This window comes from Lutjanus erythropterus, chromosome 23 (genome assembly GCF_056507025.1).
Source record: "Lutjanus erythropterus isolate fLutEry1 chromosome 23, fLutEry1.hap2, whole genome shotgun sequence".
Classification (NCBI taxonomy): domain Eukaryota; kingdom Metazoa; phylum Chordata; class Actinopteri; order Lutjaniformes; family Lutjanidae; genus Lutjanus; species Lutjanus erythropterus.
The window spans coordinates 1,094,103-1,118,806 of record NC_139339.1 but is presented as its reverse complement, the minus strand read 5'-3'; the positions used below and the strand labels follow the sequence as shown (position 1 = coordinate 1,118,806).

At 38.1% G+C, this 24,704-nt stretch overlaps 4 protein-coding genes across 8 annotated transcripts in view; 1 reads left to right on the top strand and 3 right to left on the bottom strand.

The window, feature by feature from the left end:
* The window catches only part of LOC146305156 (high affinity immunoglobulin gamma Fc receptor I-like), a 64,240-nt gene that overhangs the window by 24,737 nt on the left and 14,799 nt on the right, over positions 1 to 24,704 (bottom strand). The window lies entirely within an intron of this gene.
* Positions 1,022 to 23,735, bottom strand: LOC146305158 (butyrophilin subfamily 3 member A2-like). 5 transcript variants are annotated; one of them, XM_084712045.1, is made up of 12 exons: positions 9,425 to 9,662; positions 9,119 to 9,213; positions 8,101 to 8,442; positions 5,977 to 6,267; positions 5,696 to 5,815; positions 5,209 to 5,420; positions 4,588 to 4,692; positions 4,175 to 4,279; positions 3,844 to 3,891; positions 3,394 to 3,507; positions 2,043 to 2,143; positions 1,022 to 1,390 (listed from the first exon to the last, which is right to left on the bottom strand). In XM_084712045.1, exons 2-11 carry the CDS (start codon positions 9,210 to 9,212, stop codon positions 2,066 to 2,068), a joined length of 1,509 nt encoding a protein of 502 aa, XP_084568171.1. In that variant the 5' UTR covers position 9,213; positions 9,425 to 9,662; the 3' UTR covers positions 1,022 to 1,390; positions 2,043 to 2,065. The 5 variants fall into 5 exon arrangements, with proteins under 5 accessions (XP_084568171.1, XP_084568172.1, XP_084568168.1 ...); XM_084712042.1 differs by lacking the exons at positions 5,696 to 5,815; positions 5,977 to 6,267; positions 8,101 to 8,442; positions 9,119 to 9,213; positions 9,425 to 9,662 and adding exons at positions 18,820 to 18,942; positions 19,049 to 19,342; positions 20,518 to 20,859; positions 21,806 to 21,908; positions 23,689 to 23,735 and having other exon boundaries at positions 1,023 to 1,390; XM_084712044.1 differs by lacking the exons at positions 5,696 to 5,815; positions 5,977 to 6,267; positions 8,101 to 8,442; positions 9,119 to 9,213; positions 9,425 to 9,662 and adding exons at positions 18,820 to 18,942; positions 19,049 to 19,342; positions 20,518 to 20,859; positions 21,806 to 21,908; positions 23,559 to 23,675 and having other exon boundaries at positions 1,023 to 1,390.
* Positions 10,249 to 11,946, top strand: LOC146305160 (cell adhesion molecule CEACAM20-like). Its single transcript, XM_084713026.1, has 5 exons — positions 10,249 to 10,279; positions 10,365 to 10,409; positions 10,777 to 11,031; positions 11,199 to 11,444; positions 11,541 to 11,946. The coding sequence occupies exons 1-5, from the start codon at positions 10,249 to 10,251 to the stop codon at positions 11,684 to 11,686; spliced, it is 723 nt and encodes a 240-aa protein (XP_084569152.1). The 3' UTR covers positions 11,687 to 11,946.
* Positions 13,633 to 16,525, bottom strand: LOC146305159 (lamin-B1-like). Its single transcript, XM_084712144.1, has 5 exons — positions 16,416 to 16,525; positions 15,010 to 15,483; positions 14,698 to 14,838; positions 14,286 to 14,393; positions 13,633 to 14,181 (listed from the first exon to the last, which is right to left on the bottom strand). The coding sequence occupies exons 2-5, from the start codon at positions 15,070 to 15,072 to the stop codon at positions 14,035 to 14,037; spliced, it is 459 nt and encodes a 152-aa protein (XP_084568270.1). The 5' UTR covers positions 15,073 to 15,483; positions 16,416 to 16,525; the 3' UTR covers positions 13,633 to 14,034.

The window sequence follows — 24,704 nt, the reverse complement described above, 5'->3', positions numbered from 1 at the left end:
TAATGACATGTTTTTTTTAATATTGGTTCTGTGAGATACAGTTATGTAATATATAAATAAACATACATTTTTGTATTTATAGAGTGATATTTGTGCAACATTTGATGTTTTGTAAAGTTAGTTGCACTGACACAAGACACAAGGGAGAAAAGAGTCGTTGCAGGTACAAGAGAAGAACTTTAATCACTGCTCTAATTTGTACTTTATCAGAGTCATAAATGTCCAAATGTTATTTGATGTCAAGAACAAGAAATGAGGTCATCAGTGGTGATGAGCCAAACCACTGAGCTGCACGAGGGTTAGACATCCTTAAACAGGTGTGCACAGGTGATTGGAGCAGAGAGGTGCAGGTGATCAACGAGACACAGCTGATTTATGTTTGTAGGAGGTGTGGGAGGTTTAAACACTGAGATGCAGGTGATTGAGGTTGTGAGAGAGGGGTGTGGTCCTGTTCCTGAAACTTCACTTACTTTGTATTTTTACTGGACTGAATATTTATATTCAGTCCATTTATTTATATTCAGTAAAGATATTTTTGTTGTTGTGAGGAAGAAGGCTGCAGCATGAGTGAGAGCATCACAGGCCTGTCACACACCTGTAGCTCGAGGAATCACACAAATACTCAACACAGTTCAGACAAAAAACAGTTCAGAACTGCACCAATGAATCATTATTACTCAACAGCACCGTGTTACACGATTGTAGTGACAGCAAAATAAATGAATGAATATCTTCTAGTGGAGTGCAGACAAGAATCTGTTCACACAGTGTCAGCGTGTGAGTCAACAGTACCTGACTGTGTAATTTTATTTATTTATTTCTTTTATTTGACTTTTATTTAATCTGGCAAGTCATTTAGAACAAATTCTGAGCCTCTAATCCAAAACCCCAAAATGACTTCTTAATATATTTTGTTGTACTACATAAGAAAAAATCTGTTATACTCCATGTACGTATGAATTTTGAAGCTTGGAGGCAGCAGTGTGCCTCGTCTGTCAAAAATCCAAAGAAGAAGAAATCCATCATCACTGGAGTGCTCTAAAATTATCCTTTTTATTTAAACAATATCAAACAGTTGCATAAAATAACACAAATAAAATAACTTCTTGATAACTACATGACACAAAGACTGATTCAAACAACAGCATACATAACAAACTGAAGATGATAAAAATACAGAACAGAGATTATGGAAATAAAATTCACATTTCTCACTAAAAATGTTAGCAAAACAGTCTCAATGCCAGAACTCTTGAAATATTAAACTTTACAATGAAAGTAAAAGCAATGCCTATGTTTGTAGATCTTGATGTGAAACTGGTTCTCATGGTGTGTCAGAGTGACGGTCCTGGTCTCGTCCTGCTCCTGGGACTTTCTCTGAAGTCTCAAGCTGTGGTTTGGAGACAACACACACACACACACACACACACACACACACACACACACACACACACACACAGATCAGTCATTCAACACGAACTATACATTTTAAATGTTGCTTGTATCTGTGTGTGTGTGTGTGTGTGTGTGTGTGTCACATGACTTTCTCCAGCTAACAAACAGAAAGGTGGATGTTGATCTTTCAGCAGAGTTTGACTGCAGGAAGTGACAGAAGCTGAATCTGAACTGATGAAGCTCCGACTGAAACATTTTGTGTTTAGTCATTTGACTGTCTGCTTCCAGTTTTCTGTTGTTTTATTTTTTTTCTTGACATTTTCTTTTACTTCATCTTTATTTAGTGCAGATAATATCCTGCACATTGAGGAGGTGGAAGGATGGATGGCTCACACAAACACAGGACTTTGACCCAGGAGAACAGGGTCCACGTTCCATCTTGTGGGTTGCTTCAGTGACATCACATGACATACATAATGTAACATTTGTATTATGACCCAAAACATGGCTGTATGGTCTTTCTTTATAAAAAGGTTTTTGGCTGCATCAGGAACAGCTGCTAAAGCACCTTGTGCTTCAGTATCAGACACAGAGGGACGGATGAGAACAGGCTGCAGATGCAGCAAACTTAAAGTAGACAGATGAACCTTTTTGTCAGACTTTTGATCCTTCATTGCCTCTGCAGGTCGGTTTTTATCCTCTGTCTCTGATTCTGGAGCTGCTGGACTTCAGCTTCTTTGTTGTTAAACTGTGGGGAGATAAAAGGTGACAGAAGATATGAGAGACAGGTTTTATTATCCATACACATTCGAATTAAAGGGATAGTTCACCCAGAAATGAATATTCAGTAATGACTGAATAACCTTGTCACCCTCATGCTGACTGAAGGTCGGGTTTAGTTTTTTCAGTCCACCAAACTCTGCTGGAGATTTAAAGGAAAACAGCGCTGCAGAATCTCCTACAAAATGGAAGTGAATGGCAACCAGTTTTTAAAAGCAGAAAAACAACAGAATAAAAACATAAAATGTCTCCATACTGTTTGTCTGCTGTAATCCAAGTCTCCTGAAGTCCCAACATGCTGTTTACACACCGTCACACCACACACACACACACACACAGTTCACACAGTGTGCACGTGAATGTGACTCCAAGCTAAAGATCAACAGTGAAGGTTCAGGGTAAAAACATGGTGGAAATAACATCTTTCAAGTCAACTCAGCATGTTGGGACTTTAGGAGACTTGGATTACAGCAGACAAACAGTATGGAGACATTTTATGTTTTTATTCTTTTTTTTATTCTTCTTTTATTTTTTTTTTAAACTGGTCACCATTCACTTCCATTGTTTGGGAGATTCTGCAACATTACTGTGTCATTTTATTAGATACAGAAGAACAAAGTCTTCATAGGGACAAGGCTGGGATGCCCTGCTCCGCCCTCCCTTACACTGTGAATTAATTTTAACTAAACCAGAGCTGGTGAGTGTTTGAACATTGGAAAGACAAACCAAGGTGTTTTTGGTGAAATTTATTTAGTTTCTGCAAAGTTGCTGCTGTTTCTGGTTAAACCAAACGTCTCTTCCTCTTTTAAAAAAAATCTCTCTCTCCGTTTCTATCACTCTTCTCTGCTTCCATCACTGTTAGTTTTGTGGTTTGTGGTGATTTAGAGACTCAGTTTGTAAAGTTTACAGCCTGTCATGATGTTGCATTGATCTGTGTACAATGATGAAGATAAAAAACAAGAAACTTGTTTACCAGCCACTCGTTTATCTTCTCTCATCAGTCAACAGACACAACATGTTGGTCACCAGGAGATTTTTAAATAAATGGTCCAGCTAATATAGAAATATATTTTATAAAATGGGAAAATAATTTGATTCATTCTGGTCTCAAGTCCTCTTAGAACTGTTCTTTACCTGACTTGGACAGAGAAGTTGAACTGAAAACAAACAAGTGAGCATCTGGAAAAACATCTGCTGAGGAAAATAACAAATACAAACCTCTTTGTTTTTGGTGTTTAATTCCTGTGTACAAATCTCCAGCTTCTGCTTCAGTATCTCCACTTCCTTCTTTGCTTCTCTCTTCTTCTTATGATATTCCCCCTTGCTGAAATCCTGGATCATATGAAGACATGTGACTGAACATTAGCCAACTATACAGTGACCCAAATGGCAAAGAACTGAAGCATCACAGTTTGCTGAATAACAGTTGAGAAAGCTCAGCTCTCCATGCAGCTTTATTTCAGAGGGGAGGGTGGTAACGTGGTTCCCCCTCAGTTTGTGCTGCACAAAATCAGATTCTGCTGCTCTGAGGTTATAAAGTAGTTTAGTTCTGCTCAGTTTAACTGTTAATGAAGTTAATAAAGAAAATAATAGATATACTACAATAATGTACTTGCTTCTCATTTTATATGAAGGCTGAGTCATGTTGGATTTAAGTCATGAACTTACCCACTGCCAGCTGTGATACTGAGCTAGTTTGTCTCTGAGTGTCTCCACCTGTGAAGAAGAGATAAAGAGACACATGAATTTTAGAGACAGATTAAAGTTTGTGAAGAATTAAACAACCAAATGAAATGAGTTCAACTGAACACAACAACTCAGTATGAGTTTCATATCAAGGTTTGTCGTAGGCAACTGGACTGGATAGAGTTCTTGATGATGTTTCGCCTCTCATTCAGGAAGCTTAGTTCATAATTTAATCACAGTGTTCTTTGATTGTCAAGCAGCAGACATAATGAGACGTCTCAGTAAACAGAAAGATGAAGATGAAGACATGAACCTCTTTGTTCTTGTTCTCCAGTTGTTCCTTCAGGTTCTTCAGCTCCTCCTCGTTCCTCTGCTTCTCTTCATGAAGCTGCTGCAGCTCAGCTTGTTTGTCTTCAGCCTGGAAGGACAGACAGAAGGTCAACAGAGACACTATATTATAACACACGAAGCTGCTTTGGAGACACTCTGCCATGTAATTGCTATATATTATTTTTCAATTCTCAAAACAAGAGATCTGTCTCCTCACTTGAGCATCATTTCTTTTTGTTTCCTCCCAGTAAATCTGCTGCAATATTAAAAAAAACACACACATCTGACTGGATTTAGTCTGAACCCGTGACTTTATTTTATATCTGACCTGCTCAAACTAACTTGTAACTTTGACAATAAATCAGTGTGTTGTTTATTAATATGATGAAGATGAACCTCTTTATTTTTGCTCTTCAGCTCCTCTTCCAGCTTCTTCACTCTGTTCTCAGCTTCTTCTCTCCTCTGCTGCTCCTCCTTCCTCTGCTGCTCCTCCTGCAGCTGCTGAAAGAAAAGGAGCAGATGAACAGAGATGAGATTCAACACATGATTTTATTCAGGCAGGTCAGTAAAGGCAGCATTTTTTTTAAAACAATTAAGACAAGTCAGCGATCAGCATTAATATTTAACAGAAATAGTCTGGAGTTCTGAGTGTCTGATTAAAGCCTTGTTAAAGTGAATCAAACATCTGTCAAATAAAACCTTTTGAGAATTTCAAATCCCACATATCTTATCTCCTTTTTTCTTGTTTTTATCTCCACTGTTATTTGCTGTCATTCTCATCTGTCTGTCTGCCTGAATTTTCTTCTTTTGAACCTGATTATCATGACTTGAAATTGCAACTTATAAATTAAAGTTCTCTCTCTGTCACAGCTGCTCTTGTTGTCATCTTAATTCTTTTGGAAACTCAGATTCTGTTTCTTGGTGTGAAGATCTTCAATCTTTCTGCTCAGATCAGAATTTACTTTTCCTGCTCTTGTTTTTCTTCTCCTAAAAGAAATATACTGTTTCTTTATTTACAAGTTTGTTCTTCTTTTTTCCTTTTCTCATGTTGAAAGACTTCTTGTTTTTCTCTGTTTCCTTGTAAAAAACTTCCATTTCCACTGATCCATCTGTCCTGAGTGTCTCTCTCTCTTCTTCAGTGACAAACTGATCTTTGGTTTTGTGATGTTTGGGGTCTTTCTTCTTCTTCTCTCCTCCATCAGTTTCATCTCTGTGGTTTCTCTTGGTCTCTGTGTGAAAATATAGGCAGCAAAATTAAACCATAAAATACTGAATGTTTCACCAACCCAAAACATCTTTATATGACATCCTGAGAATGAAACTCAATCATCTGTTTCTGCTGCATTTTACAAACACCTCAGATAAATTCTACTGATTCTACCTTTAAGGTATAAAAGACATTTACTAACATTGTGAGAAGGTGTCACAGAATATGAAACACTTCAGTCTAAAAACAGGTATAAAATGTTTTATTAAAATAAACTGCAATTCATTTATGACTTACTGTTTCTGTTTTGTCTCCAGTGAAAAAGGACAAATGACATGATCAGGATGCAAATAGCCGAAGTAACAACGCAACTGAGTGTGAGAGCAGAAGAACTGGACTGGGGCTCAAAGAAATCATCTGAAATAATAATAATAATAATAATAATAATAATAATAATAATAATAATAATAATAATAATAATAAAAAAACAGAATAACATGGGAAATATAGGAAACTAGAAAACCTCACAATCATTGGGATTAAAACAATGAACACATCATAATAATGATAATTCTTACCCAAAATATAGAAGTGTGTCTCTCTGGTCTGGTTGATGTCCTTCTGTTGGACTCTACAGGTGAAGTTGTTTCTGTGTCTCTCCTCCACAGTCACTCTGCTGCTGACAGTATAGAGACCATCAGGACCTCTGACTGTCTCTGTAGGTCCAGCAGAGAGGACGTGTCCCTCACCGTCCAGCCATGACACCTCAGGCTCTGGATACCAGCTGTTAGAGTCACAGTTTAAAACCACCCCTCTGTTTCTGTCGACTCCTGATAGACTGATGACAGGTGATGAAGCTGTATCTGAAGCTGAGCAAAGGGAAAAGTTTCAAACAAAGGAGTCGGTGGCCAGAACATATTGATACTTTGGACACTAATAAACAATCTGACATATTAAAATTAAGAAATTTTAATTTATGTGTCAAAATGTAAAGCTAATTATTAATTAAAAGCATGTTGCAGATTATTCACATTTCCTAATCTCATGAACACATCCTCATCATCATCATTGGACTCATGCACCATATCTACCTACCGAACAGACAGTGGATGCACTGGCTGCACAGGCGGCTTTGCTATTTTACACCGGCATAGTTGCCATTTTTGCCTCATCTCCAAGATAGCAAATGAACTTGTGCCTGGTGTGTGCTGCCATGGGCAGGAAGTCTAAAAATGATGGCAAAATGAAAGTATGGCCATGTATGTTTGCTATCAGTGCGATGGAGTCAAAATGATGCCTTAGACCAGCCAAAACCTGGTCTATGGCACAACCAGTTTGAATGCACAAGAAAGCAATTGGCGCTTTTAGCTGAGGTACACACACGTGTCTCCACAATCACAAAACACCTTCATTTTTGTTCAGTCTTTTCCCCACACAGGAGTGTGGATTAGTAAAGAGTCATTGTTATGTGCCACAGTGTTTGTGTGTCGCTGAGTGCTCCTGTGTCCAGATTCTGCCCCTCCCCCCTTTGCAGGTTGCAGTGATTGGCAGCAGGTGCAGTTTCTGCAATCAGGGTCTGGTGCTCAAAAGTTAGGAGAGTGCAGCCAGTCAGGGCCAGTGTACATGGTCACATCACTTTAATGTTACACAGCAGTGTTTGCACTGTGATGTGTTTCAAGGACAAAACAGAAGGTACAGCTACAAAGCTGGACAAGCAATTATGTTGACAGCTGGTAAGCAGACATCATCATAAAAAAAATGAATATGGAGTTATAACCAACCAGTGTAGTGTGTGTTCAGGTCTGTATGGTTGTACTGTAGCAGCCTGAGGGGTGTAACTACAAAGCAAGATTAATGTGTTAGCGAGCTATGTTGAGTCTAAATCCAGGGTTTTCAGTGTCACAAAGGTAGCTCTCTTTTGACCTGCTAGATCACCGTGGTAACTTGTACTACACTCATAACCTGGTCGGGAGCAGGTTCATCATCATTTATCACAGACAATCTTAAATCAGTTCCACTCATTTTACGTTGGTTTGGTGAAAAACTTCAGTGATGTCCTCGTCTCTGTCATCATAGGACAGAGACAGACAGACTTCATCATGTTTAAATCTGCTGGATGGACTTTTATTGTTTAATGTTTTCATGTTAGAATAAACAGCAGCATTAAGACACATTTAGTCCATCAGTCATTTTCTGACATCTTTCTTCTTCTCCTGCTTTATTTGCAGCAACAATGTTGCTTTTTGTCGTAATGTATTTTATATATTTTCCACAGCTCATAATTATAACAACTTGATGATTTTGACTTCAGTAAGACGCTCGATCGCTTCATTTCATGAGGAAGAAGAGTCAAATGATGCAACAAACGCCCCTTTTATGTGAGCGCGCACAGAGTCTGAAGACGAAAGCCTGGATTAACAAAGAGAGTTGATAACCACCATCGTGATACCCGTTATCTCTGATTGAGGTTTTAGGGTTTGTCGATCCAGATCATGCAGAGAAAGTATAGCATAGTACACCCCTCTGGTGTTGTTCTCAGGAGATTTAATGAAGGAAAACACAGTGAGCTGCTTCACTTTGCTTTGTTTACAACTTTTTCCAGTTTGTTCCAGCACATTCTATTCATCCAGAACCTGCATTGCTGTTGACTGACAGTCATAAAGATTGTAAACACCAAACTGTTCCATACTGTGTCTACTTACCAACAACAAGTTTAACAGAAGACCGTTTATTCAGTAGAGGAATGTCACATCCATACGTTCCCTGATCAGAAAGTTGTACTCTGGACAGTTTCAGTGAAATGTTTCCATGTTTCAGTTCATCGATGAACAGTGATGTTCTTCCTCTGTAGGACGGATTCTGAACATTTACGAGGTCCTGACTGTAACGCCTCACATGGACAAATCTTGGGTCTAAGTTAGATCTCGTCCACTCCAACGTCTCTGCAGTAACATCCATCACAGGTTTAAGGTGACACGGTAAAATGATGTCATCACCAACTCCGGCCAATAATGGCTGAGGTGAACCGATTAACTGAGACTGACCTGGAAAGAAAATGAGATCTGTTTATTAATGTGAAAATGAAAATGCTGTAATAACACAGGCTCTTTGTCTAAGATGACACACTCAGAAGTCATGTAAGTGATGTCATGAATTTCTCCCTCCAAAAGCTAACATTAGCCAATGAAGCTAGGATGCTTGTATGTTTTCATATCAGAATGTAGTCACAGGACCAAAGGGTCTTATGGCTAAGACAGTACATCGTCATGATGCATCATATGATGAGCATCATGCGCCGTCATGAACACATGGGAAGTGCCATGTTGCAGCGCGTCAACCACATCCAGCACACTGGACAGTATCTCCCCCTTCTCTCCCCTCAAGCAAGTGTGTTTTGTTTGACTGAGCTCCTGTCGGCAGGAGAACAGAAATAAAGAGGTTCTTTGTTTTCAGCTCTCAGTCTTCTGTAGCTTCTAACTGAATCTCTGTGGTTTAAAGTTTAGTTTCTCTCCTGTGTCGCTGTTTGTACTTTCAGGTTTCTGGTTGCTTTATTTTACTGTTTCATCATGTTCGCTTTTCCCCCTTTGTGCTTCAACTCAACCAATGACTTTATCTTGTCCTCAGAGGAAACATGTTTGCATAAATGAAATGCAGATTCCTGAAAACCAGACGTGAGGTTATGGAGTGCATGTGTTTTTATTGCATTTGTGTGTGAGTTACCTCTACAAGAGCCTGTTAGCAGCAGATGGAAAACCAGAACACTGAGAGGTCTGAGAGGAGACTGAGGAGACCGTCCATCTGTCTGGTCAAACATCCTGAAAACAGACCAGTATCACAACGTATCAGTCCAGTGTGTACACTTTGAACTTTCAATTTTTCAACTGACACAAACACCATAAAATAGACTTTGTTACTCTTTTATAAACGTGTCGTTCAAATGCAGACCTAGTTTTACTGTAGAAGATGAAAGTATATTTAGAATAGAAGTTGAAACATGTTGAATAGATAAGAATAAATTTAACATACCTGTTGGTTCCTCAGACTGCACGGTCAAAGTCTGTAAATCATACATAAGGCGTGATCTAAACTTTGGTTCTTCAAATGTCCAAATATCACCAAGAAATTAAATTTATGATTTACAAAAAACTACAGGCCACATGGTACCTGTTACTTAAAGTCTAAAGCTGCAGAAAGTATTAATCAAGTCGGCTGTCAAAAGCTCATTCTCTCCTTGAGTGTCTTTGAGAACAGCTGAACTTTGATCCTGTTTGGTAACTGGCATAGATATTATAGCTGTAATTAAAATCCACAAGGAGCAATAACCATGTTTCTCTTATCACCTTAATATAATGGGAGGATTCATGACATAGTTGTTGTGTCTGTTGTCTTACTGCAGGGGGCAGAACAGGACTTGTTTCTCAGGTTCACACTGACTGAAGTCAATCAACACACCTCAGATTTTACACTCTGTAACGACTGTAGAACGTCTCCACAAAACATGTCCTTCTCCAAAACAAGCTGTCTGACTGTCTGTCAGCTGCTGGTTGCAGTAATCTGTTACACTACTCATTTAAACAAGGTCAGCAGTGAAGACAGTCACCTACCTGTGCACACTGCACCTGATAAGGGAATTAGTTCTGCTGCATTAAAGAGCAGCGGCTCCTCGGGTCAACAGGAGGTTTAGGTTGTTGTTCATGTATATTTATAAGTATTAAGTTGAGGACTGCTGGTTTCTTCACCACACTGCTGTCTGTCCTCAGCTTCAGAAAGAACCTGAACAGGAAGAGGAAGTCTTCCTCTACATACTTGAGCTGTGTTTCAGTCTGATGTTCAGTCAGCAGGAAGACAACATGGAGGCTGCAGCTCTCTGCTTCAGACTGAGTGAGTACTGAGTCTGTCTTTAAGTTTGTCTCTGTCCTGGACGTTTACATGGTTGATACACAGTTTGTTTCTTTTGTCTCTGCAGAGATGCTTGTGTTCATCCTGCTGGTTTCTCATGTTCAGAACAGAGGTGAGTGGAACTCATTTAATGCTAAACATACACATTATTTTATGTTTATTTTTTGCATTATATATTAATATATGAATATACATCATTAATTTTACTTTATAAGATAGAAGTGTTGTAGAATTTGAGATTTGTCTTGGACTCAAGACTCCTTTTTGAAGGTCTCGGTCTCAAATCGGCCTCAAACACGTTTGTGCCGCTGCAGGTTTAGCTCTGGACTTAGTTTCAACCTAGTCTTGGTTTGGTCTGGTCTTTATACACTCTAGTCTTGGTCCTGACTTGGTCTTAGTTTAGGTGATCTTGACTACAACACAGATTTATCCAGTAAAGTCTGTTTCTGCGTGTTTTCCTCTCTGTGTTTCCGTCTCAGATGCAGCTTTTCGTATCGTTTCAAACAGACTGCAGGTCTGTGAACTGGAGTCGGTGTTTTTCCACTGTGAGGGTCTTGATGGTTCTGCTCAGCTGAGAGGGATCAGGAACACTCAGGAGTTCATGTCAGCCTGCGATGAGAGCATGTCAGTGCTGGTCTGCACCGTTCATCGAGCATATCGAGAGGACAGCGGAGAATACTGGTGTGAGACGACAGGAGGACAGAGGAGCAACAGCATCAACGTCTCTGTCACCGGTACGTCTCAGGAAATACAGTCAACTCTAGAAATTCATGAGATTATCTAAATTCAAAAACTATGTAAAGAGATTAAATAAGAGATTAAAGTGACAATAATTTTCCTATCAAACATAATCAAACTGAGAAAACAAGCAAATAAAAGTTATAAAACGTCTGTCTTTCAGTTGGTTCAGTGATCCTGGACAGTCCTGTCCTCCCTGTGATGGAGGGAAACTCTGTGACTCTGAGCTGCAGAAACCAGACGTCTTCCTCCAACCTCACAGCTGATTTCTATAAAGATGGACGTCTCATGAAGAGCAGCTCTACAGGACAGATGATCATCCACAGTGTCTCCAAGTCTGATGAAGGACTCTACAAGTGTCTCATCTCTGATGGTGGAGAATCTCCAGAGAGCTGGTTGGCTGTCAGAGGTAAAACTGCACCACTTCAGATTAAAGTAGTCAGAAATATTTGTCTGGTTCTTTAAAAAAGCAGAAATTCAAAATCAGACTCTCTTGTCTTTGCAGCAGTTGACAGAGAGACGTGTCCCTCCTCAGATCAGTCCTCTTATGTCCTCCTCCTCTTGAGGACAGTTCTCACCATCGTGATGTTCCCTCTGCTGCTGGTGGTGGGACTGTTGCATTGTGGGAAACTACCACTCACACACAAATAACTCATAAAGACACAGAGAGATAAATGAATAAATGTTCATGTCTGCAGCAGCTGATCAGAAAACCACTGAGGTTCTGACTGAGACGTCATCTATATTTAAAAAGCCTGTAAACTACGAGCCTCTGGGTTTTATTTTAGACTCTACAGATGCTCAGACACAAACCACACGACAACGTGTTTGTATCTGTGCAGACGAGGCGTTCAGGAACCTCTGTAGAAATACTTTTTATTGTCATCATACATTACCCTTTTTATTAAAGCTGTATGTTGAGATGACAACATTTTTATATCTAAATAATGTGAGTAGGTGTATGATCCAGTGAAAGCCTTCATCAGAATGACAGCTGAAGTCAATTAAAATAGATCAGTGAAATATTTACTGTACAGCTTTAGGTCATTACATTATTTTTCAGTAAGGAGATGCTGTGGTTGTGTTTACTTTCACTTGTTGTCTGATTGGGACATATTAAGTTCTTCTCTCCATTTTAACTTTGCTCTTGTTTCTTGATGCTTGTGGGTATTTTCTTAAAGATTGCTGGAATTTGATGTGGGACTCAAACATTATTATAGTTCTTTACTAAAAATTCTTTCTTCCTACTTTACTATTCTGGACATTTCATTTCTCAGTTCCTCTTAATTCTACCCCGAGTGTCCAAAGTGTTTTAATGAATGTGCTGTCAGCTACTTTGTTTATTGTCTTGTATTGTTTTTATTGAGATTTTCTGTTGACCTCCACTTTTCTTCAGAGTTTTCATTTGTACTGATTGTGTTTGAGCTGCATCACAGTAATACTTCAGACTGAGGAGAGTAAGTTCCTCCTTCTCTTTAACCATTTTCACAGTCTTCATTTTAACTCTTGGTTTTTTATCGTCCAACACAAACATTTGCTCATCATTTTATTCCAGTTATGAAAAATGCTTTCACTTACATTCAGGGGCAGAGTGTGAAACCAAAACAAGAAGAAGTAAATTGATGATAACTGTGTCTGTGCTTCTACCCCCTGATAAAACAACAGATCTCCACTGATTCAGATATTTTTTGATTTCATCTTGAGGAAGTAAATTGTTGTCAGGACTCTAGAATTGTTTATAATATCTTGTAAAATGTGGTATTTCCTGTTTACTTTTAAACTTATATTCCTGGTTTGATCTGTAATTGAAACTATGTTTGATTTTATCTGTTGCTTTTTCAGTTTATAGGTTTTATCAGTTGTTGTTTATTGAATATCAATGATTTCTCCACCTTTTCAGTTAGTAATCAGTTTGTTAGTTTGTTCAGAGAATACAGATCAGATGAGTTTCCTCTCGTGTTTGAACTTCAATATTCTTATTGACTTTTCTAATTCACTAATATGTTTCTAAACTCTCTCTCTTCTTATGTGAAGAAAAAGATATAATTTCCTCACAGTACGACTTTTGCTTCCTCCTACAGTCGAACTGCCTCCACTTCCTCTGTATCATTCATCTCTAAATAGTTTTTAATAGTTGATCTTATTTTAATCTTAAAGTTTTCTATTTGCATCAAGGAATTATTTAATGTCCAAAGAGCATGGCCTGTTTCTGATCACACAGTGTGATTAGGTTTATTTTACATCCTATAACCCTCATATTTTATTCTTCAACATAAAAAATAATGTAAAGGCTTCGTTGTCTGATACTTTGTGTGTCCATGATTCAGTTTAGATCACCTGTCATACCTGCCTTTCTGATGTAAGAACTTCATGTCTCCTGTTTCTTTTTTGAGTTGGTTATTCATACCATTCAGGAGGTTATTATATAAGATACAGTACCTTTTGATTTATAATCCATATTATTTAAGTCGTCTTAGTCAACACCATTTTTCGTGTTTACCATTATGTTTGTCAGTTGAGTGAATAAGTGAAAATCTTTAAATATAAAACTGAATATTTATTTTTATATTATAAAGTCAAATGTCACAAGATAAAAAAAAGATTCACAAAGCAAATATTTTCTAAAATGTACATCAGCACAAACCATGACTTTTTTTTAAAAAAACAATCAACAATATAAGATAGAGAACAATAAAATATCTTAACCTGTTTAACATTCAATCCTGTACAAATAGAAAAATTCATGAGCTGAATTAATTCACATTTTCAGATTATTTTACTCTTTTTCTACAGAATAGTTGAAACAGTTCTATTTGACTAAAGGCCACATATCTTAAATTTAGTTGGAAATACAATTATATATTATAATATAAAACACATTCTATGTGTGTATATATTTAGCTGTTTTGGATGGAAACTGTTCCTCATGACTCTTTACTGTGAGAAATAAAAATAAGTAAATGAAGGGAGGAGCAGTAAACAAACAGCTGGGATGATTATTATGTTCCGATTTGTACAGACTGAGTTGATCTGGTCTTTCCAGTGTCGCTGATCAAGTTGACCTGCAGTTTGTCTCCAAAACTCACAGACTGCAGATCCTCCCACACCAGGTTAAAGGGAGGAGGGCCAAGATCTGGCCTCCAAATCTGTGAGATGCAAAGACCACAGACAACAACCATCATCAATTCATAAAATGAATGAAAAAAAGAGAAATTCAGTAACATAAACTGAGAAATCTAAAAAGACTCACAGTGACAGTCTGTTGAGGACTGAGTTTCACTGATTTCTCAAACTTGTACTTGAATGTTTTTGTCTCATTTATCTTTGCTTCTAACTTCCAGCCTCTCAGCTGTTGGAGCTGCAGGATGAAGAGCGAGAGAGAGAGAGAGAGAGAGAGAGAGAGAGAGAGAGAGAGAGAGAGAGAGAAAGAGAGAGAGAGAGAGAGAGAATCAAATGAATGTTACGTGGTTCATGTTCTGTATGACACACACACAGACACACACAGACACACACACACACAGAGACACACACACACACACACACACACACACACACACACACAGACACACACACACACACACACACAGACACACACACACACACACACACACACACACACACACACACACACGTCCTACAGTGTTCATCAACACAAACATCACCTCTGTGGACGTGTTACTCAGACAGATAGATTTTCCCGTGGTGTCGACATCAAGTTCAAGTCCTGTAGTTAAACTCTGACTGGATGAGTTGGTTTTGTTTCCCTGAAGATTCATTGATGCTTCACTTTTACTTTCATCTTTCTGATCAGGAGAAAAACACACTGATGAATCAATCAGGAACCAAACTGACAACAGAACATCAATCAAATCAGTTTCATCAAGTTCCTCTGACAGGAAGTTGTGTTCAGACAGACTGCAGGTAGATTATAGACAGAAGAGGAAGAGTCAAAGAAAACAAATAAAAACATGAACCTTTGTCTTCAGCTCCTTCTTTGGCTTCTTCTCTTGTTTATCAGCTGACTCCTTCTTCATCATGCCTGACAGAATCTGCTCTCATTGAGAAACAAGATGAGACATTTTGTTTTATTTACTGTTTAGTGTCCTGATCTGGATGGAGACTCAGTTCTGATCAGCTGGAGGTTGTGATTTATTACATTTGCTCTGAGAACATTTACACTGTAAATATGAGGAGTTACAGTCATGAAATAAACTAAACTAAAGAAAACTGACCATTAAAACATTAAGCTGAAGTAAAGAAACACAAGATCCCACAGTGAAAACTGTGAACACTGTCCAGAAGATTCATAAAACTAACACACCTCAGCAGCGAATTAATGTCATATTAAGAAAATAAAAAACACTGATTAGTCTGAAATGATGAACCTGCTTTGGGCCTTTCTTGGGTTTCTCTTGTCTCTGCATCTGATCCTGGAGCTGTTGGTCAAACTGTGAAGGAGGACAGATGAAGACAGACATTTTATTTGATTCAGTAAATGAAAACATCATATTTAACATCTGACTGAGTTCTCACTGTGACGATCTGATGGTGTGATGGAAACTGATCATGCAGAGTTCAGACTCACTTTGGTTCAGACTGAATCAGTTTAACTTCAGTGGATTTAAACTGGATCACTGTTGATTGTGTGTCTGTTTCCTGAACCACCTGACTGAATTAATCACTGAATTTTTTATTCTTGTTTGTTGAAGATGTTTCTAATTTGAAATGAAACAATGAAACGTGATTTTCCATCTGTTACACCATCAATACCTACAGTGATGTTTCTCAATATCTTTAACTTGGTGGAGGATCAATAATCTGCTCTCATGAGTTCTGCTTTGACTCTATTATGAAACATGGATTAAAGGAGAAATCTGTAATATATTTACTGTAATAAATCATAAATTGACCCTGATGTGTCATCAGAGATCAAGGAAACATGTTAAACTGAAATATTTCTCTGACATCAACACTACAGCTGTGATGTTCTCCTTTGAAATGTCTTTTCTTGTTTTTAGTTTGTTTCATGTTAATCAGAGTTCTCATTAATGCTGAATGTTTCTCTGAATGAGTCAGTGTCTGTTTATGAGTCATAATGAATCAGTAATCATTTTGTAGAAGAAGCAGATGTTTATAACTGTTAAACTGATCTATTTAATAATCAATCTGTGGCTCCAAGTCACTCTTTGGACTGTTGGAGTTGGAAGCTGCATTTCTATGTCCTTTGAAATTTATATTCTGGGCCTGAATAACTGTTTTTGTTTGATCATCTAAGAGACTTATTCTGGATTGAAAATGGTGAATTTGACTGAAAGATGTCAGGTCTGAATGTCTGGATAATGACAACTGAAATAAAAACACAATCAAAGGTGTGTTGAACCTTTTCTTTCTGCTCCTCAAGCTGCTGCTGGTGTTCAAGCTTCAGCTTCTCTGCTGTGAGTTTCTGTACAGTAGATATGAGATGATCCACCTGAGAACAGAGAGAAGACAGAGACAGAACATCAGAGAACCTTTCTCTTATTAAAATGAACAGTGAGAAGGTTCTCCATGTTTTTGTTGTCGTCCCCCTCCTGAAGGAAATCTCTGTGTCTTTAGCTGCTAAATGTTCCTCTGTGTTCAGCAGCTGCTCTCTAACTGAGTCTGTCTGCTGTTTGCTGCTGAACAAACCACACTGAGTGAAGCACAACAGTAAAGTTGAGTCTGGAGCTCAACGAGCAGCTGAAACTGACTCTAAATCTCCATGAAGCTGAAAGAAGCTGCAGATTCAGCTGATATTTCTCTGGAGGTTCATCACTATAAATGACTCCTGTCACAATATCACTTCATACTGTGGGACTAACAGGAGGTTACAGGAGATTTAAATCATTCAAGCTTTTTAATTGTTAAAGGGACAGTTCATTTTTTCTGAGGTGTGGTTGTTCTTCTGCAGAGTCACTACATTACCTTCAGTAGAGGATCGTCTCTGTGGCTCATGTTAGGAGAAGGGAAGATTTTCAGCACCAGGAGCTCATCATTGAACTGTTACAGACGTGATCAGCAGAGAAACATGTTAGACTCATAAATAAAGACCTACATGAAACAATCAACATCAGATCAAGTGTAGACTAAATGTAGAATAGTTTCAGTGTTTAACTTTGCCTCCAGACAGCTGTTTATTTTGTCCCTATATTTTCTCCATCACAGTCCTTCTGTATCTTCAAACACAGAGGAGCTCCTGCTTGTGTCTCTGAATCACAATCACTTTGACTCATTTATCAAAGTTTAAGATCAACTCAAATCAAACAGACACATAAAACTAACTACAAACAAATTAATATGAATTAAAGATGAACCGTCTTAATTATGGTCTCCAATCCGTTGTGCAGCTGCTGCCGTTCTGTCTCATTCTTCTGTTTCTCCTCTGTGAGACTCTGGACCTGATGAGAGACGAGACAAAGATAGAAGATGAGACATTTTCTCTTAACAAAAAGTCATCATCATCATCATCATCATCATCATCATCATCATCATCATCCTCTCAGTCTCAGCAGAGTCCTCAACCAGCACCACCAGCATCTGGACTCCATGAGAGGATTTAACTCTGCTGCTCAGAGAAGACATGATGAGACGTCTCAGTAAACAGACAGATGAAGATGAAGACATCAACCTCTTTGTTCTTGTTCTCCAGTTGTTCCTTCAGGTTCTGCAGTTCCGCTTGTTTGTCTTCAACCTGGAAGGACAGACAGAAGGTCTGAGACAGAGACAATCAGAGACACATGTTCAGTTATATATCTTTGGTCTCTATCTGTCCTGCTCAAACTAACTTATAACTTTGATCTGAAATCAGTGCGTTATTTATTAATATGATGAAGATGAACCTGATTCTTCTTGATCTCCAGCAGATGAACAGAAACAAGATTCAACCCATCATTTTATTCAGGCAGGTCAGTAAAGGCAACATTTTTACAGCCTTTAAATTTAAGCACAATTAAGAAAAGTCAGTGATCAACATTAATATTTAACAGGATGAATCTGGAGTTTGATTAAACTCTGTAGGTCTGCAGTGATTCATTCTGATTAAAGTGAATCAAATATCTGTCAAATAAAACATTTAGAGAATTTTAAGTCCTTCAGGTGATCACGTTTAATCTGTGTTTTTCTTTTTATCTCAGTTTTTATTGTTTTAATCTCCACTGTTGTTTCTTTCTTTTTCATCTCTGTTTCTTTTGTTTCTTCTTCTGAACCTGATTATCACGAGTTCTTCCATCACCTACCATTTCCATTGTTTCATCTGTCCTGAGCCACTGTCTCTCTGTTTCTTCTGCAGTGACAAACTGATCTTCAGTTTCGTGATGTTTCTTCTTCTGTCCTCCATCAGTTTCATCTCTGTGGTTTCTCTTGGTCTCTGTGTGAAAATAAAGGCAGTAAAAATTAAAGTCATAATATTTTAATATGTGACATTTTCCTTAAAAAAAGGTCAAAATAAAGTACAAACATAATCTATTTCAGTCATCCTTTATGATCCACTGTAAGTTTGTACTGCTGTGTATCTGCAGACACTTTTTATTTTCTCATCATTACCAACCCAAAATATATTTATCTGACGTCCTGGGAATGAAACTCAATCATCTGTTTCTGCTGCATTTTACAAACACCTCATATAAATTCTACTGATTCTACCTTTAAGGTATAAAAGTCATTTACTAACATTGTGAGAAGGGATCACAGAATATGAAACACTTCAGTCTAAAAACAGGTATAAAATGTTTAATCAAAGTACAAAATACAATTAATCTGTGACTTACTGATTCTGTTTTGTCTCCAGAATAAAAAGACAAATAACAGAATAATCAGGATGCAGACAGTCAAACTAACAGCCAAACCAGCTGTGAGAGCAGAAGAACTGGACTGAAGCTCAAAGAAATCATCTGAAATGAAAAAAAAAAAACACAATAACATGAGAAATATAGAAAACTAGACCTCAGTTATTTTAGAATAAAACAATGAACACATCATAAAAATGATCATTTCTACCTGGAACATGGATCTGTGTCTCTCTGATCTGGTTGATGTCCTTCTGTTGGACTCTACAGGTGAAGTTGTTTCTGTGTCTCTCCTCCACAGTCACTCTGCTGCTGACAGTATAGAGACCATCAGGACCTCTGACTGTCTCTGTAGGTCCAGCAGAGAGGACGTGTCCCTCAGCGTCCAGCCACGACACCTCAGGCTCTGGATACCAGCCTTCAGACTCACACCGGAGAACCAGACCTCCTCTGTTTCTGTCGATTCCTGCTAAAGTTACAGCAGGAGAGGAAACGCTACCTGATGCTGAACAAAGACAAACAATTAAAACTGTGAGTTAATCATTTAAAATGGCACACAAATAAAAATGTACAACTATAAAGCTAATAACTGAACCAAATGAGATGGAGTAGATGGAGCATATAGATCCCCATTATTCAACAACGCAGCTGTTTATTGTGTTTATTTTCATTAAATGACCTGATAACAACACCAGGCTGATACAGTATAACTCTACAGATCTCTACACACATTAGGTTGGTTTATTATAACGATTTTAATGGTCCATATTCTGTTTTTATGAAGGAGACATCTGGTTACCAGAGCTGATCTCTTTTTTGACTTTCTTTTTATCCTTGAAACACATTGCGGTGCAAATGTTGTAGTGAAATATTAATTATTGAGCAATGTGACCATGTGTGAGGCGAGATACAATCAAATCAGCCTGGTGTGATAATAATCAAATTGGTGTCCAAATCTGTGCAGATTTTTGTAGTGTCACATGGCCAGATGTCTCTCCACAGAGAAAGTTCTGGTTCTGCTATATGGGATAAAACACCCTGCTTTTTGTGCATTTCTTTGAAGAGGTAAGTGCAGGGGTGTCGAGGGGGAACTTATTTTGGTGGAACATTTGCACATCAGGAGGTGAGCTCTGCTAAAATGACTACATCACTGCAAAGGAAAAGCTAACGGCTGTTAGCTTGTTTATATTTGTACCATTAGCATCCAGTTTCCCAGAGACTTTGGAAATGCAGATAGTAGATTGCACTTAAAACAAGTGACCAATGGCAGACTTATACCAACAATGTGTATGTGTTGACTAAGATATCTGTGATTTGACTGGCTGAGAGAGTATTTAATAATGACATCAACCTGGAGCTGACGGCTTGTGGTCTGTTGGTTCATTGGTTGGTCAATATTGCTCTTGTCTGACCAATTTCTTATTGGTCAGTTGCTGTTGTTACATAAACTGAGCTGCGTTAGCACTGAGCTTTGTTTATATACAGAGGCAGATTTGTTCTTCTGCACCAGTGTGTGCGTAATGAACACATTTGCACAATATTTTTTGTGAATTGGACCTTGAGATGGGGCAGATGCAGGTAGGCGCAAGTTTTCTGCAAAACATCTTCACTGGATTCAGACTTCATCAAACTGCTCTGTGTACATACAGTGTGTGTGTGTGTGTGTGTGTGTCGACTTACCAACAACAAGTTGAACAGAAGATCCTTTTTTCAGTTTTGGGATGTAGCAGTGGTATGTTCCCTCATCAGAAGGTTTCACAGCAGAGAGTTTCAGTGAAATGTTTCCGTGCTTCAGTTCACTGATGAACACTGATGTTCGATCCTTGTATGATGGATGTTTAATTTCTATGATTTCCTGACCAAAACGTCTCACATAAACAAAGATAGGATCCAGGTCAGGTCTCGTCCACTCCAGCGTCATGTCAGCAACGTCCACAGCAGGTTCCAGATGACATGGCAAAATGATGTCATGGCCAAGTGTTGCTACTATTGGCTGAGACGGACCAATTAACTGAGACTGACCTGGAAATAAATGCATATAGTTAATAATTCCTATGGCAATATGTATTTAAATCTGTCCATCTCTAAAAGACTCTGTATTCACCATGCTACTGTGCTAATAGTAACAGACTTTTTACATCATGTACATTAATGTGGAACCTTAAAGCAGGACACTGGTTTGCTGACACTGAGGAAGGTGTGTGTCAAAGTTTTTCATCCATTTTTTAGCTACATGTATAAATGTATAAAAATCAAGGCCTGGTCAGTTGTAATAAATGGGACATTAGCTACAGAGACCAAAACAGTTTCTTGTATCAGGCTATAAACATGTTTATTTCTGCTGTTAAGTTGGATATTTTAATATGGAACTCTATGAGACAGACTTGCTTTTTGCAGACAGCCTCCAGTGGCCATTGAAGGAACTGCTGTCTTTGGCTCTCCAGCTTTGGATTCATTTTTCAGTCCTGGATGTTGCTTGGTAGCAACTTAAACACAATTAATGCTTTTATTGTTGTGTTTTGGCAACTCCAAGCATGGTTTAGAGAAAGATCACCATCTTGGTCGGTGCTGACATAAATCATACAAATCTTTACTTTTTAAATATCAGACCCAAACCATAATGTTTCCATAACTTCACTTTAACATATGTGTTCTATTAGCATGAACCAACCCACACACGGGACTCACAATGTGATCCTCCAGTCTCTGATGGCACTTTACACATTCATGAGCTGCTTTGCAGTGCAAGAACTTAACACATCCACTGAACAGGCAGCAAATATATGTTCTGCACAACATAACTGGCAAAAGTAATTTGCATTGTTTAAACCTAATCTCTAGAAGACATGTTTGCTGTAAAACAGATCTATGGTTAACAATTTGCATTCTTGGTACAAGAACGCAAATTGGAAATGATGTTTGATTTAAGGCCTCTTTGTGGTCACAACAGTACATTAGTGTGTCTTACCTTTGCAAAAGTCCGTTAGGACAAGATGGAAAACCAAAACACTTGCAGGTCTGAGTGGAGATTGAAGGAACAGCCTAATCCAGTGGTGAAGCATCCTAAAGTTCTGAAAATTCAACATGAAACAGTGATGCATTTGGCCTATGCTGAAAAATATGCTTTTGGCAAACGAACAATTCCAGTCAAAAATAAAAGTTATTTGGTTGTGACTGTGGCTAATTTTATCTGTCTGACTTTATCTAGATATTTTTCAATGGAATTGATAAAGTGCTCTTGATGAATTTCTTTTTTTTTTCAGTGTTTGCAACACATGAAAAATAAAAGCTTTACCATCATCTGTGTTCCAGCAGCACATTATTGCTTGTATAAAAAACAGTCCTGCCACAGTGAAAACACCTTCATTACTACTGATATGAACCTTGTAAATGATGACTTATCTATACAGTGCAGTTGAACTTTAATTTTTGGCAACACAAGGCTGTCCTACAGCCCTATTCAATACTATCTATGTGTGGTGTCATAAAAACTCATATTTTAACTTTTCTTGTCAACAGGGCAAAGACTGTTCCCTAATTAATTTTCCTAGACTTGTTTAATACAAGAATGCAATGAGTTGTGAAAACTTTTTAACATAAAGGCAATATATTTTAGTTCAAACTGATAAAAAATTATTCTTTTTTGTAAACAGACCCTCATTCTCAATTTGTTTCCTGCAACATGTTCCAAAAAAAGTTGTGACAGGGGTAACAAAAGACTGTGAAAGTTGTGGAACGCTTCAAAACCACCTGTCTGTAACTTTCCACAGGTAAAAGGGGCGTCCTGGAAAGGCTCAGTGGTTCACAAGCATAGATGGGGTGAGATTCACCACTTTGTGAAAAACTGCAAACAGTCCAACAGTTTAAGAACGTTTCTCCATTGTTTAAGCTGTTGTCAGTAAACACAGTTTGTCTCTGCATCTACAAATGCAAGTTCAGACTCTACCATGCAAAGACAAAGACATATATCAACAACATCCAGAAACACTGCAGACGTCTCTGGACCAGAGCTCATCTGAGATGGACGGACGCAAAGAGGAAAAGTGTCCTGTGGTCTGACGAGTCCACATTTCAGATTGTTTTCACTAATCATGGACGTCATGTCCTCCACTTTACAATAATGCTTCAACCTCTATCAGCCAGAAAAAAATAAAGTGCACAAGAAGGAGTAGTACAACTGGATGTCACATAGGGACTAACAATCGGGGGAGTTATGATGCCTGATAATTGGACCCTCAGCACTCTGTCAAGATACATCCCTGAGACTACTGCCCTAAAGCATGCAGAGAAACAAGGAACCCTGGCACTCTTCTATTTCTTTAAAAATCATTTTCTTTGCTTCTATCATACTGAACATGAGGGTCTGTTGTACAGAATGTGGCACTGGAAGACAAACTTCAGAAAAACAAAACAAGGTGATCAGTGCGTCAGGATCAATCTGGAAATCATAAATTTTACCATACCAAGTAAAACCTAGTCTTGAAAAGTTACACCTGTCACAAATATTGGGTATAGTTTGTAAATGTAATAAAACTGCAGCCTGGCCTTAACTGAACTGAGAAAGTTCCTCTTAATCCCATATCAAGCAATCAAAAAAAAAAAAAAAGTCTGATTGAATCTGATCTAAAATCATTATATTACAGTTACTCAGTATTTGAAATGTATTTCCTGGGCGGTTTCCATCTTTTACACATAAAAGATCTTAAAATAGATTTAATCACCTGTCAGTATGAAGCTCTCAGCTGTGAATACAGACCTACTGTCACTGATGTTAAACTGATCCTGTGTTTTAAAACAGAAGTTCACTGAAACATGAAGAAAAGGAAAAAATAAAGTTGGAGGACGACGTACCTGCTGCATGATGTGTCGGTTAGTTGATCAGACTGCAGGGACAAAGTCTGTCAATCATTGACTGGGTGTGACCTGAACTCACCTTAACTCACCTGAACTCACACTGATGTACCAACTATAGTGTCAGTGCCCATGAATTACATGTAGTTTGTGTAGGAAATTATGTAGTAAAAGCTCATACATTATACCACACTGCTAAATACTGTATTGTTTTCAATGTGGAACAGCCACAACAGTTTATCTAAATTGGTACAAAGTAAAGTTAATTTTATATTTACGAATGAGCATGTTTTTAATTAATGGCTAAAGCTGTATAAAGATATAAACATAAATCAAACTTTAGACACAGCAGTCTGTTTTTAATGCATCTCCTTGTGCTTAGTTTCACTCTGAGTGTCTTTGTTAATAGTTGAACTTTGAGCCAGATAACTGATCATAAAATTATACAGCTGCAATCAAAACCACAAGCTGTGTTAGTAACCTGGTAAATCTGCCATAATGCTGCCACTCCTGCTGCACCTGCTTCTTAAAGGTGATGAGAGCTGACTTTCTGATTGGTTTATTGTATGTTCGGCCTAAACTATGCTGGTGAATTAATTAATTAATCAAGACACTTGGGTACACCTGACAGGTGTGCCACAATATGCACTGCTTGTGCAAAGGGCAGAACAGGACAGGATACCCCTGCACCCCTGGCACAAGACAGCAAAGATGGATTTGGACACACCTTGAATAAATCCATTGAACCTTTCAAGTTGGGTTTTAGATCAGTGTGGCCCAATGTGTTCTCAAGAACCTCATCACATGCCAAGGAACTACTAACACACTAAACTACTTGGTTAGGTTAAGGCACTGAAACTAGTTGGTAAGGTTTAGACACCAAAAATAGTGGGTTAGGTTTAGGTAATAAAACTATCTGGTTTGGTTTCGACACTAAAACCACTTGCTTGGGTTTATACACTGAATTATAGCTTAATGTTATGACAGGGATACTTGAGCCAGCTGGACAGGTAGAG

Bases quoted from the DNA above. Each gene is read 5' to 3' on its own strand.
- LOC146305159 (XM_084712144.1), bottom strand. From the start codon at position 15,072: ATGATGAAGAAGGAGTCAGCTGATAAACAAGAGAAGAAGCCAAAGAAG. The intron at 14,394-14,697 runs GTGATGTTTGTG...TTCATCCTGCAG, and splicing joins TGAGTAACACGTCCACAGAG to CTCCAACAGCTGAGAGGCTG. The intron at 14,182-14,285 runs GTGAGTCTTTTT...TGCATCTCACAG, and splicing joins GTCCTCAACAGACTGTCACT to ATTTGGAGGCCAGATCTTGG.
- LOC146305160 (XM_084713026.1), top strand. From the start codon at position 10,249: ATGGAGGCTGCAGCTCTCTGCTTCAGACTGA. The intron at 11,032-11,198 runs GTACGTCTCAGG...TCTGTCTTTCAG, and splicing joins CATCAACGTCTCTGTCACCG to TTGGTTCAGTGATCCTGGAC. The intron at 11,445-11,540 runs GTAAAACTGCAC...TTGTCTTTGCAG, and splicing joins GAGCTGGTTGGCTGTCAGAG to CAGTTGACAGAGAGACGTGT.
- LOC146305158 (XM_084712042.1), bottom strand. The intron at 19,343-20,517 runs GTAAGTCGACAC...GTCTTTGTTCAG, and splicing joins TTCTGTTCAACTTGTTGTTG to CATCAGGTAGCGTTTCCTCT. The intron at 4,280-4,587 runs GTTCATCTTCAT...CTGTCCTTCCAG, and splicing joins TGAAGAGCAAAAATAAAGAG to GCTGAAGACAAACAAGCTGA.